The following is a 12,735-nucleotide window of genomic DNA, read 5'->3' as shown; positions in this document are numbered from 1 at the left end:
GTGTGACTCAAACACGGAGATTTATTTTCTCACAATACTGGAGGCTGGAAAGTCCAAAATCAAGTCTCTGATGAATTTGGTTGCTGGTGAGAGTCCTCTTCCTGACTTGCAGATGGCTACCTTCTTGCTATGTGATTGCATGGAGTGAGGGGAGGCAAGGGAGAGAAGACAGGGGAGAAAGAACAAACTCTCTGGTATCTCTCCTGTAAGGACACTCACCCTCACAACTTCATCTAACTCTACCTACCTCCCAAGGGCCTCACCTTTAAGTACCATCACATTAGGGGTTCGGGCATCATCATGGGAAATTTTAAGGAAGACAGGCATTCAGTATATACCACCACCAAACTGAGATGGTTAGAAATGGTGCAGGACAAATGGGCGGATTTATTAGTTAAGTTGCAAGGGAAACTTTATTAAAGAGGAGGAAGAATTACATCGAAGAAAATGTGAGAGGCATCCTGGGCAAATGCAATGTGTAGAATTGGTTGGGTTCATGACTAAATGAACATAAGGTAAAAAAATTTACAAGACAGTTAAGGAAGTGTAAATGCTGACTGGACATACAGTGATACTAAGAAATTATTGTTAAACAGTTTTGGTGTGATAGTGATATTGTAATTATATTTTAGTGTCAGAAAGTGAATTATTGACAGATGCATTAAATGCAATATTTAAAATAATCCATGGGTGGGAGGAGTGGGTGGGCAATAGAAGAAACAAGTTGACATGACCTGTTTAATAGTCGAACTTGGGTAATGGAGATGGGGTTCATTCTACTATTTTCTATACTTTTATGTATGCTTAAAAAGTTCCCAACTAGATAGTTAAAAATATAACAGGACCACATCGGACACTTAGAGCTTTTTTTTTTCCCCACATTTTTACTGGGAGCTGTGGGAGGGGCCTCCTCTGTCATTGGGGGCGCTCACAGTTTCTTCAGCCACTCCAGGCTGGGGCCCTGGGGGTCTGGGGGTGGCTGGGCACGTCCGGCTGGTCCCGTCATCGCGGACGGGCACTGGGTAGTTGTGGGGCGTGGCCTTGTTGATGGTGATGGAGTACTTGGTGTAGGGGCTGAACGGGGGCAGAATTACAGCGAGGCTCCGGATGACGAAATACACGACGCGCGCTGGCTCCTCGGCCCAGGCATTCTTGAGGAAGCCGCGGAGTCTCGCGGCCATCTTGGTCTCGGCGGCGGCGACAGCGGCGAGGACGCGGAGCACGCTGGGAGTTGTGGTCCCTTTTTTTTTTGTTTAACATTTTAGAAGTGTGTGGAGTTTAGGGAAATGGAGAGAAGACACTTTTAAGGTTAACGACTCTGAGAGAGTTATCTGAAGTGTGCAACCCAGGCTTTCTATTTGCTTTTACAGGTTGTCTGAAATGTATTTCAATTATGAGACAAAAAGCGCGTTAGAAACACTTCAAGAAGAAAAGCCGGAGCTGACCATCGTCTTTGAGCCTTCGTGGTAGGGGTGGAAGCAACGCTGCCAGACGCGGCGGTCTCCGGGCCCTCCAGCCGGGGGTCCTCAGGTGGAGCGAGCTGCGAGCCATGCAGGCCAAGAGCACAGCTCTGTGATCCTTCCGGGGGAGTGTCGGAGAGGAGAGCGCGCCCGCCGGGCCTTCGTGTGGAGAGCTGGGGCGTCTCCTTTGCGCCCGGGTGAGGGAGACACCAGGGCACTGACAGCAGCGGATGTTGTTCTCATCCCAGCGCCTCAGTTAGAGGATGTTCCTCTTGGTGACCTCATGTAATTAGCTCGTTCAATAAAGCACTTCCTTTGTCTTTATTTTTCTCTTCTCACTGTCTAACTTTCTTTTTCCTATCTTTTTTTCTTCTTTGTTCTGTTTACTTTTGCTCATATCATCATTCCTGCTATCTTTCTATTAACTGACCATAACACAGAACTAGTTGACTATATATTATGTTGAAATTTTATGGCAGCTATTTATTTATTTAAAATTTTTGTAATACTGTTGTTTTCTAATAAGAATAATCCATGTTTGTGTAGCTAGTTGAAAATTCAGGAATATGTAAAACTTTTTTTTGTATTTATTTAATTAAATTGTTTCCTTTTCTTAATTTTAAAAAAGAGTACCTGGAAATTTTTAAAATTATTTCTCTAAAGCTCTAAGGGTAAATTAAATTGCTTGGTGCATTTTAAAAGTCACTTTGGCAAATGGTTCTATTGTAGATAATTTTTAAAAAATTACCTCACTCTAACTGTAATGAGTGGAATTTCATCTTTGCTAGGATAGAATGAAAATCGTGGAGTGAAAGGTTTGAGAGTATCAGAGCCTGCACTCCTAACTAGAAGTATTATGTAGAAGATGCATCTTGCTTTCAGTTGATAACAGCTTATTTTGGATTTATCCCATCCGAGGAACAGTTCATCTATCATACTTCACAGAGCATCAAGTTTTAAGGAAATATTTACTAATTGCTTCTCAACACATGGACAACTCTTAAACCGCATGGAATTGCTCAGGATGGAAATACTACTTCCTCTATACAATTAGCCATCAAAGTAGCCACACTTTGCTACTCAAAGTGTGGTCTATGAACTGTCAATATAGGAGTTCGTATAAGAATGTAAAACAATCACATTATTAAACATGCCTTTCAGATGAGCTGACATTTAAAAAAAAACCCTTAAGACTGTTTCTATAAGGGAAACAGTATGAGATTTACATTCTATTGCAAACTGTCTTGTTAGCACTTCTGAGCAGCACCAACTGGAGATTGGGTTTCTGCATGTTGGTGAACTATTACCAACTGCCTTCCTGCTACAAACACTTTGATACCCTGTATAAATAATGTAATCAGAAACACATAGCTGAGCTTGAAAGAGATGAAAGGTAACTTTTGGGCATTAGGACTTTAAAACTGGCCAGGTTGCTGAGAATGCCATTATTTCATTCCTTTTTATGACTGAATAGTGTTTTTCCATGGTATATATCTCACATTTTCTTTTTCTTGTTTTTGTTTTTTGAGATGGAGTCTCACTCTGTCGCCCAGTCTGGAGTGCAGTGGCGCGACCTCAGCTCACTGCAACCTCCGCCTTCCGGATTCAAGCAATTCTCTGCCTCAGTCTTCTGAGTAGCTGGGATTACAGGCGTGTGCCACCATGCCCAGCTAATTTTTGTATTTTTAGTAGAGACGGGGTTTCACCATCTTGGCCAGGCTGGTCTTGAACTTCTGACCTCATGATTCACCCGCCTTGGCCTCCCAAAGTGCTGGGATTATAGGCATGAGCCACTGCGCCCAGCCTATCTCACATTTTCTTTATTCACTAGTTGACTGATGGGCATTTGGGCTGGTTCCGTATTTTTCCAATTGCAAATTGTGCTGCTATAAACATGCATGAGCAAGTAACTTTGTCGTATAATGACTTATTTTCCTCTGGGTAGATGCCCAGCAGTGGCATTGCTGGATCAAATGGTAGATCTACTTTTAGTTCTTTAAGGAATCTTCACACTGTTTTCCATAGTGGTTCTACTAGTTTTTGTACTAGTTTACATGGAAAAACTTTCTATAGAAGAAAATGTAAACTACAGAGAAAAAAAAAAATCCAAAATCACAGGAAAGAGATAGCAATCTACTTAATTCCTGGAATTGTTTGAAAAAGTCATGTAAAATTTGTGGAGATTTAAGTATATGGAGAAAAACACATATTCATTATAAGTAAAATAAGATTGTATTTCAGCTTCATCTTGTGTATACTTAGAAGTAATAGAAAAGACACAAATGGGGAGAGAAAAAAAGAAATACAGGAAGAGGAAAAGAGAAAAGAATCAGGAAATTGGAAGTTAAATAATTCCACACATACTTATTGAAGTCTATTTAAACAATGCTTAAAAACATATGGCCTCTTAGAATTACACTTTTAAAATGAACTTTGTCGCTATGGGATTTGGGGTATTATGACAGGAAGTGAGATGTTTGAAGACAGAGTTTTTGAGCTCTCTGGGTATTAACTCCTTAAGTGAAAGATGCTCTGAGTGCACAATAGACTTGTGCAGTGCTCTTTAATTGATGGAGATGCTACATCTCACGTCCTCATCGTCCACAGAGCCTCCAGATCCTGGCCAGGAGTCTCCTCAGAGCCCCCTTCACATCTTTATTTCTCAGGGTGTAGATGAAGGGATTGAGAGTGGGGGTGATTATGGAATAGAAGAGAGAAATAAATTTGCCCTGCTCTTGGGAGTAGCTGGAAGGGGGCTGAAGATACATGTAAATGGCAGGTAGGTAGAAGAGGGAGACGACCATCAGGTGGGAGGAACACGTCCCAAAGGCCTTGTGTCGTCCCTTGGAGGATTGGATCCTGAGCACTGCGCGGGCAATAAAGCCATAGGAGAGAAGGATGAGAGCCAGGGGCACCAACACGAAGAAGGCCACCAGCACAGCCAGCGTAGCATCATTCACAGCTGTGTCAGCACACGACAGCTTGATCATGGCCGGCACCTCGCAGAAAAAGTTGTTTAGCACCTGCCGCCCACAGAACGGCAATTGCACAGTCAGGACCACCTGCACGAAGGAGTTGCCGAAGCCACTGAGCCAGGCCAGAGCCACGAGCTGCTGACAGAGAGCACGGTGCATGAGAACGGCATAGTGCAGGGGCTCGCAGATGGCCACGTAGCGGTCCAGGGCCATGGCGGCCAGGAGGATGCACTCCGTGCATCCCAGCCAGTGGAAGACTGCATACTGCACAGTGCAGCCTCCGTAGCTGATGGTCTTCTGGGAACTGCCCATGTTGACCAGCATCTGAGGGACCGTAGTGGTGGTGTAGCAGAGGTCCAGGAAGGACAGGTGGCTGAGGAAGGTGTACATGGGACTGTGGAGTTGAGGATCCAGCTGGGATGCCAGGATGATGGCGACGTTCCCCAACATGGCCAGCATGTAGGACAGCAGGAGGACCACAAAGAGAGGGAGTTCCAGCCATGGCCTGTCAGACACACCCAGAAGGATGAAGGCTTTAGGGGGGTCCCCTGAGAAGCTCTGGTTGTCACTTTTCATGTTGCGGTATTTTCTGGCACCTGTGACAAATTGAGAAAATCAGAATGAATAATACCTGAGAAGAGGAACTGATCGCTTTCCTCCGTCTTGCATCCACTCTTCCTTCCCCAGGTGACAGCCTGTTTGATTCTCCTTACCTCTGTGGAGACGCTGGGATGTGGAGGGATCAGAACAAAGCGCCCCAGCAGCAGCCTGTGTGTCTTTGCTCTCCTTCCTACTCAGTGGCCTCAACTAAAGCCATTTAATCTCCCTGAACTTCTGCATCTGTGAAATGGGGAGAAATACCCGCTTCAATTGCCAAGACTTGGGGACGATAGAGACATTAAGTATGTGAGAAGAATACCTCATGAATGACAGTTGTGTTCCAGGTAGAGTGAAGCCTGCCACAGCTCCCATCACCGTCAGAATGTTCGATTTCTGTCTACATCCACATCGACAGGGAATTGTCCACCTTCTTAGGCTTTCCCATTTTGGGAGGTAGTGGTAGGAGGCAGGTGGGTGGTGATATAAAGCAAGCAGAAGGGCTTTGTGAGCATCTGGGGGCTGTATTGATAGAACCACCCCCCATCACCTGCTCACGCTTGCATCCGGCTCCCCGATTCATGCTGATCTCTGCTTTCAAGACCGCTCACGCACAGGCAGCCCTGTCACTCACACTGGTGGTAAAAGCAGCACAGTTCTAGGTCCTGTGAGTCTCTGGAGTGGAAGAGCCAAGTCATATGTTACTTCAGCCCCTGAATAAGTCATGGTAGTTAATGAGACCCCAGAGCATGGAATTTTGAGCACAGGGAGAAAGCTCTTGATTGGCATGAGAAAGGTAGTCCCTGGAACTGTCTACGGAAAGATCAGACTGCCCTCTACGGCTAGGTTTTATCTGATGGCTTGAGTGACATTCCAATTTCCTGCACAATTTCTTTGCCAAGCAGCTGTCACCACTCAGTGATAGAAAACAGCCAATTTGATTTCTGAAACCATTGCTGTTAGGAAGCAACTGGGTTGCCAGCTGCTGATTAGTGGCTCCTTTCGACTGCACCCTTGGCTTCTCACCTCCTACACTCGCTCCAGCATTGCACACCTTCCAGTTCCTGATGGGGATGATATGCTCCATGATAGGATTGAAAAATATTATTAATAAACAATAATTAATAATTTATTAATAAATCCTGCAAGCAGATAATTTATGAAGGATTTTTATTCTTGATGTGGTAACTTATGCATAGACTGTAAAACTAACAGAGATCTGCTCAGCTTAGATGTTGCAACAGGTGTTCCCCGCTGCCCCAGTTGATATTCTGAAGAACTCTACTGTTACTGGAAAACAACTCAAACTCCAGGGTTTCAGTGGAGGAATAAGTTCAAAATTTCCCTCCTGCTTCTCTAGTTTCAAAACTACACACGGTTTGTTAGAAAGTTCCCAATATTCTTGGAAACACTCAATTATTGTACTTCCTCCCAGATTCTATCAACAATACTTACGACATAAACTTCACAGAATGTGATCTTATCTCCAATGAGCTCAACATGCCAGCCAAAACAGTGAGCTGTGGCTGAGCAAAGTCAAGCTGGCACATGTTCAAGCCTAATTATTAAGAAGTAAAGGAATTAGGACATTTCTCCTTCTGAGATTTCTGATTCCAGAGTTTCTTTTCAGAGCCTAACCTGGGAGAAAAGGGAGAAGTTGTAGGGATAGTGAAGAAAGAAATGAGAGAATGAAGGAAGCAAGAAAGATAGAGGGGTAAATGTAGGCGGCAATTTATAAGAAAGACAAGTTATTTGCCACTCACGACGAGCCAGGTACTGTAATAATAACTTGATGTTGCTTTAATATCTCAGCAAGGTCCATGTTTTCACCCCTAATTCACTGAGTGACTTGGGAGGATAGCTGGTCTACCTTAGTTACACAGCAGCAAATGGTAAAGCCAGGACTGAAAGCCAAATTCCTGCTCTTAACTACTATTCTCTCCAGAACTTTGCTTTAAAAAAAGAGCAGCTGGTGACATGGGAGCAGCAAGGGCAGTCGCCTAAACGACTGAGACAAAAGAAGATGCTGGGAAGGGGAGATGAGAGAGAGGAAGGTCACAGGAGAGAAAGCGGCTGGGATTACAGAGGAGAGGTTTTCTTGTAATTATAGTCCACTGTACATGTGCACACCTACGTACACACGTGCACACACCTGCATGCGCGTGCACACGCGCACACACACACACACAGTTTCTCAACGGCAAAGCTGGATACTCCCCAGCCCTGCCCCTCATGCCCTGGATCTGATGCCCTTCTATTCAGGCCTTTCCACATGGAGCTTTCGTAGGTGTCTGGCCTCTGCGCTCCTTGACCTTCTTTCATCTTCCAAGTACAGGTGCCCCCCATGGCACAGCCTTGCTTCCCTGGATGGACACAATCATTCCCACAAATGTCGCCATCGCATTCAAACGGAATCCCTCCAGGCTGTTTCTACATCTGCCAGTTCCTCACTGACCTCTAACCCCCTTTTTGACATTGTGAACTGAGGCATCCCAAATTTCACCTGGCAGCCATCCTCCCAGACTCAAAGCAGCTCCTTCACCTTAATTCTGGCTGACTTCCCTTCAGTCACGGTGACGCCAAGTACTGAGGTTCTTTTAATCATGTTCTACTCCTCATTCACTCTAGTTCAACACCAAAGTTAAATAATTCAACACCCTTACAGTGCTGTGATCCCACCCATACAATGTTGCATTGTTGCAGGCACGCACCGTCTGAATCCTCACCACTGCCATCCTGGGCAGAAGCGCTCACCAGGACCCCTCTTGGAACTTGCTACCTGCCTCCTCTCTGCAGGCAGCTTCAACCCCTCACTCACCCTCACACGAAGTCATCTTTCTGAAACTCAGGCCTTAAGAGCAAGGATACCTTTAGGTGTTTTAATTACCAAAAATATAAGAACCCATCGCTCAAGGAGTTACCTGCTGATTGTATCGTGTTCTCACTGAATTCCTGTAGTTTCTTCTGAGAACCGTCATGTCCCTCTGCGTTGGCAGCCACCACATTGTATTTTAACAGCAGCACTTAGGCCACGGCTGCTGGCAGGCTAGTCTGTGAACCCGCGAGCTGTGATACACCCTTAGATATATATCGTTCCCTAGAGGATATATAATCCTTATGATTAATAGATCTATATTATCTATCTCTTATCCCTGACTTTTGCTGCTGAGATCTCTGCTGACGCTTGACGGAACGCATTGTTACCTATTCCACCACACAAGATCTAAAATCAAATTCACAGCAGTGTGTGGAATTCCTAGAAAGCAGCTTATGAGATGGGCAAACAGAATTTTTTATGGATCATAGATTTTATTGCTTATTAGTCCAAAGGGTGTCTTTCTTCAACCCAGAATGCAGCCTTCCATCCCACAACTGGGATAGCCTGGTCCAGGCCCTGTTCAGCTGCAGAGGCCATCATTGGGATTACACTCAAGAGAGTCTTGGGGACGAGGCGTAATGATAGCAATGTTTTCCTGAACTGATAGTAACAGGGACTCTTCCATCACAAAAAGAGAAAGAGCCCCTTTCTCCTTATTTAAGAGCCGCTCTCTCCTTATTTGTTTGCCTTTGCCATCCTGGTTCAATGGCATGCTTTTTCTTAGACAGGAGTCTGACAAGTACAATCGAGATGTTAGCTGGCACAGGGGCTTGAGAGCACACAAGCCCAGCCTCAACTCCACCTCTTCATCTTTATTTTCAGTCTCACTCAGCAGCCTCTGCAACATAGTTAGTGTCCCTGGCATAGCCCTTTCTCATCCTGTGCCAGGGTCTGGGGAAGTGCACATCCTCCTGCTGGGAATAGCAGGAATGTCTTGGGAATCTTACCTCCTTCCCTTGCCTTCATGTCCCGCCTCTGGTTTCAGGACAGCCCAGTTTCTTTCCTGTAACTGTCCTCACTAATTTAACACTATTCATCGTCTTCTGTAGCTCCCACAGTACAAGGGGGTTTGAGGACCATGAATATCCCTATTGCCACAGCGGACCTGAGGTCTAATTTTTCATAACACTTTAATTTGAAAGATTAAACACATTCCTAGCATTGAGAGGAGAAGGGAAGTAAGTCAGCACTGAACAGGCACCCACCAGCTCTGTCTGTGCACCAGGCACCGCATATGTGCCCTCCCATATCCCGTTTCAATAACTCTGGAAAACTCAGAGGTTCAGAAAGATTAAGAAGTTCACCTCGTTCAGGGACTGGGGTACGAGTCCACGGGGTAAGCTATTTAAACACCCAATGCTGGTTCGCACAGAGGGGAAGTTACTTTCTCGTAAGCCTCTGGATGTCACAATCTGTCACTCTCAAAAGTAACAAACAGTTTCCCTTTAAAAAAATTTATTTTATGTTTACTTAAAATAAATAGAGATGGGGTCTTGCTATTGCTCAGACTAGTCTCGAACTCCTAGACTCAAGTGATCCTCCCACCTTGACCTCCCAAAGTGCTGGGATTACAGGCGTGAGCCACCTCGCCCAGCCCAGTTTCCCTTTTGCATGCACGACTTTGTTAAACACCCTGTAAACCTGAAAAATATTAAAGACCTCGTCTAATGGAAAAATTTTAAATGTGCTGTTATCATTTGGTAATCATTTCCAATATGTTAATTTTTTACTTTTTAGGGAGATTGCAATTTCTTTTTTTTTTTAATTATACTTTAAGTTCTGGGATACATGTGCAGAACGTGCAGGTTTGTTACACAGGTATACACGTGCCGTGGTAGTTTGCTGCATCATCAACCCGTCATCTACATTAGCTATTTCTCCTAATGCTCTCCCTCCCCTAGACCCCACCCCCCGACAGACCCCGGTGTGTGATGTTCCCCTCCCTGTGTCCATGTGTTCTCATTGATCAGCTCCCACTTATGAGTGAGAACATGAACATGTCTTACATATTATATCATTCACAGCATAAATAATGCAATTAATTCACAAAAATGATTATTGATTTTGTTAGCAAATCTAAAAGCCTCATCCCTCAAATAGCTCCTTATTCCGGAGGGTACGTAGAGTCCTCAGCCTCATCAGTTATTCCTTCTAGTGCTGGGGAGGAGGGGAAGAGGAGGAGAAGGAGCTGGGGCCCAGCAGTGATGGCCTATGGGAGGGAGGATACGGCTGCACAGCCTTCAGCGCAGGGCTCAGGCAGGGTCGGCCCCTCTGCACATGCCTCCCCCCTACCACCGCCACACTTCTTCGCCTTTTTATGTGGTCTGACTTTTTCAGATTTTTCAATTTGAAGCTTGCTTTCTCGGGGACTGATACTATTCAGCTTTGAGTTCTCTTTTTCTCTCTTTCCATGGCCCTGCTCAGCTCAATACTGGCCTTGTGACTGCAATTCAGCATCCTCAAAAATAGGAGGAAGCAGAGGAAGGGGCTCAGGGTCCCCATACACTGTGTGCAACGTCCGCTGTTCCGATGAGTGTCAGAGAGCATGCCTACCTACAGGCAGAGCATCCTGTTCTGCTCCCGGCTCCCTTTTCTAGATAAAACGACCCAACACAATTTTACACTTGCTGCTGAATGCGTGGTCATTGTTCATCGACTCATCCATCCTCCACCTCATGTGCCCGTGGTCTCCAGCATAGACCAGTGTTAATACTGCCGCAGCCTGCACCTCCACTGCACTGTACAGATTTTAGCTTGACTAGAGCTGAGGATGAATCATTTACCTCCAGGGTGCCTGGCTCCTACAGAAGACTTGGTTTAGGACTGAAGGCTATATTGCAGCCTGTACTGGCCTTAGTTGCAGAGGGATATTTAAGGATGGACTTACTAGAAATGCTCTTCATATTCCAGGAAGACACAGCTCATTTTCTCTGATGGGCCACTGTGGCCTTGCCATTTACTGGAACCCCGCCCTCTGAGCAAGTCTGAGAGATTATTCTCAGTCTAGAAGGAGTCTGCTGTCCGTTGCAACAGCCTTGCTGGAGAGACTCAGGCTTTTCTGGACTCTCCCTTGGCAGTGTGTGAGGTCCGTGGATCTGCCCTAACCTTGGTCCCCCAGAGTGTCTATAGATACCTTGACATGCTGGAGGTTACTTCCGAGGATAAAGCTTTCAGGCAATACACCGTGCCCCTGTCACGTTCCCTGTTCATTTCAAAATTATCCCTCAGGTTTAACTTGATCTCATCCTCTTCACTGTTTTCTATAAGGGCCCTGCTCGTTCTCCCCAGACTTGCTCTCCTCTGGCTGTGAAATTATCCTTAACCCTGATGTTTTATTTAATTAGTGTCTAAGGAGTTAGCTGATAATTGAGGTGGTGTGAGAGCTTGGAGTTCTTGCAATTAATGGCAAATCCCAGAAGACCAGAAAACCAGAGAAAATGGATCAATAATGGGGAATGAGAACTCTGTGTGTGTGTGTGTGTGTGTGTGTGTGTGTGTGTGTGTGTGTGTTGAACTCTTTCGGGTTGGTGCATGGTGGGGCGATTACTGTAACATCAGAGTGGAGTAGTAACTAGAGTGTGTGATTCAGTTAAAGCATGAGACCTGAACTGGCTTCAGCACCAGGCTCCGTCCTCATGCTGTGTGTCTTTGAGCAGGTTACCTAAACTATCTGTGCCTCACTTATGTCATCTAAAAAATACAAGAAACATTAGTATTGTTTTGCACAGTCTGTTACAAGGGTGGAATGAATTGGTACTGGTAAAGCACTCAGAACAATGAGTGGCACAGAGTAATACATGTTGAGGGGTTTTTGTTGTTCTTGTTGATATATTGTCTCAGCACCCTGTTCTATTTTTCACATGGTGGGGATATAAAAGTCATAAGAGAGCCCGCAAGAAGTAGTGCAAATTTTATTTTATTTATTTTTTTATTTTCTTATTTGTATAAATTTAAGGGCTACTGGTGCAATTTTGTTACACGGATATATTGTGCAGTGGTGAAATCTGGGCATTTAGTGTAACTATCACCCGAATAATGTACGTTTTACCCCACGTAATTTCTCCTCCCCCACCCCCTGACACCCTCCTACCCTCCGTGGTCTCCAGGGTCTCTTACTCCATCCTATGCATCCCTGTGGACACATCATTTCGCTCCCACTTGTAACTGAGAACATGTGGTATTTGACTTTCTGTTTCTCTGTGGTTTGGCTTAAGATAGTGGCCTCCAGTTCCATCCACATTGCAGCAAAGACATGACTTCATTTTTTTATGGCTGAATAGAATTCTTATAGTGCAAATTTTAATTCATGCGCAATAATTCATGTGATTAAATGCTGCTACAAGAACCACTGTGAATAGCAGCACCTTGGTGCAGTTACTCTCCCTCTCTAGGTTTTGACTTGATCATCTTTTCTCTCTAGCTTTAGATGTCTAAGCGGACATGCTTAGGGTGAGTCATGACCATGAGTTAGGGCTCTATTTTTACCTTCTGGGGATGGAGGGAGGAGAGAGAATATGTATCAGAGGAAGATAGTGCGACTGTGCTTTGGCGATGAAGTGGGAGCTGTCCCTAATTCTAAGCATGCTCTGTTGTACTCTCTCCCACGGAGAGCCAGATGAGGCACCAGGGACGTCTTAGACACTGTATTTTTTTCTTTTTTTTTGAGACAGAGTTTTGCTCTTGTCCCCCAGGCTGGAGTACAGTGGTGCAATCTCGGCTCACTGCAACCTCCACCTCCCAGGTTCAAGTGATTCTCCTGCCTCAGCCTCCCGAGTCTATGGGATTACAGGCGTCCGCCACCACTCCGGGCTAATTTTTTGTGTTT

The 12,735-nt window shown here is 45.1% G+C and overlaps 2 protein-coding genes and 1 pseudogene across 5 annotated transcripts in view; 1 reads left to right on the top strand and 2 right to left on the bottom strand.

The window, feature by feature from the left end:
- NLRP3 (NLR family pyrin domain containing 3) overlaps nucleotides 1–2,087 on the top strand; it is a 33,015-nt gene extending 30,928 nt beyond the window's left edge. For 2 of the 3 annotated variants that reach the window (XM_015127781.3, XM_077955426.1), the window contains one exon: nucleotides 1,371–2,087. In XM_015127781.3, coding sequence (XP_014983267.3) covers nucleotides 1,371–1,470 — 100 coding nt within the window. In that variant the 3' untranslated portion in view covers nucleotides 1,471–2,087. 3 annotated transcript variants of the gene reach the window in all.
- LOC114678494 (NADH dehydrogenase [ubiquinone] 1 alpha subcomplex subunit 3 pseudogene) lies at nucleotides 395–1,196 on the bottom strand (annotated as a pseudogene). Its single transcript, XR_013415797.1, has one exon. The product of XR_013415797.1 is annotated as an NADH dehydrogenase [ubiquinone] 1 alpha subcomplex subunit 3 pseudogene (transcript).
- Nucleotides 2,088–3,996: 1,909 nt separating the features above from the next.
- OR2B11 (olfactory receptor family 2 subfamily B member 11) lies at nucleotides 3,997–6,031 on the bottom strand. The gene has a single exon (XM_077997869.1). The coding sequence runs from the start codon at nucleotides 5,009–5,011 to the stop codon at nucleotides 4,055–4,057; it is 957 nt and encodes a 318-aa protein (XP_077853995.1). The 5' UTR covers nucleotides 5,012–6,031; the 3' UTR covers nucleotides 3,997–4,054.
- Nucleotides 6,032–12,735: the final 6,704 nt, after the last annotated feature.

Source organism: Macaca mulatta, chromosome 1, assembly GCF_049350105.2.
Source record: "Macaca mulatta isolate MMU2019108-1 chromosome 1, T2T-MMU8v2.0, whole genome shotgun sequence".
In the NCBI taxonomy this organism is placed as follows: Eukaryota; Metazoa; Chordata; class Mammalia; order Primates; family Cercopithecidae; genus Macaca; species Macaca mulatta.
The sequence above is the reverse complement of the archived record's forward strand: the minus strand, read 5'-3'. Positions and strand labels throughout refer to the sequence as shown.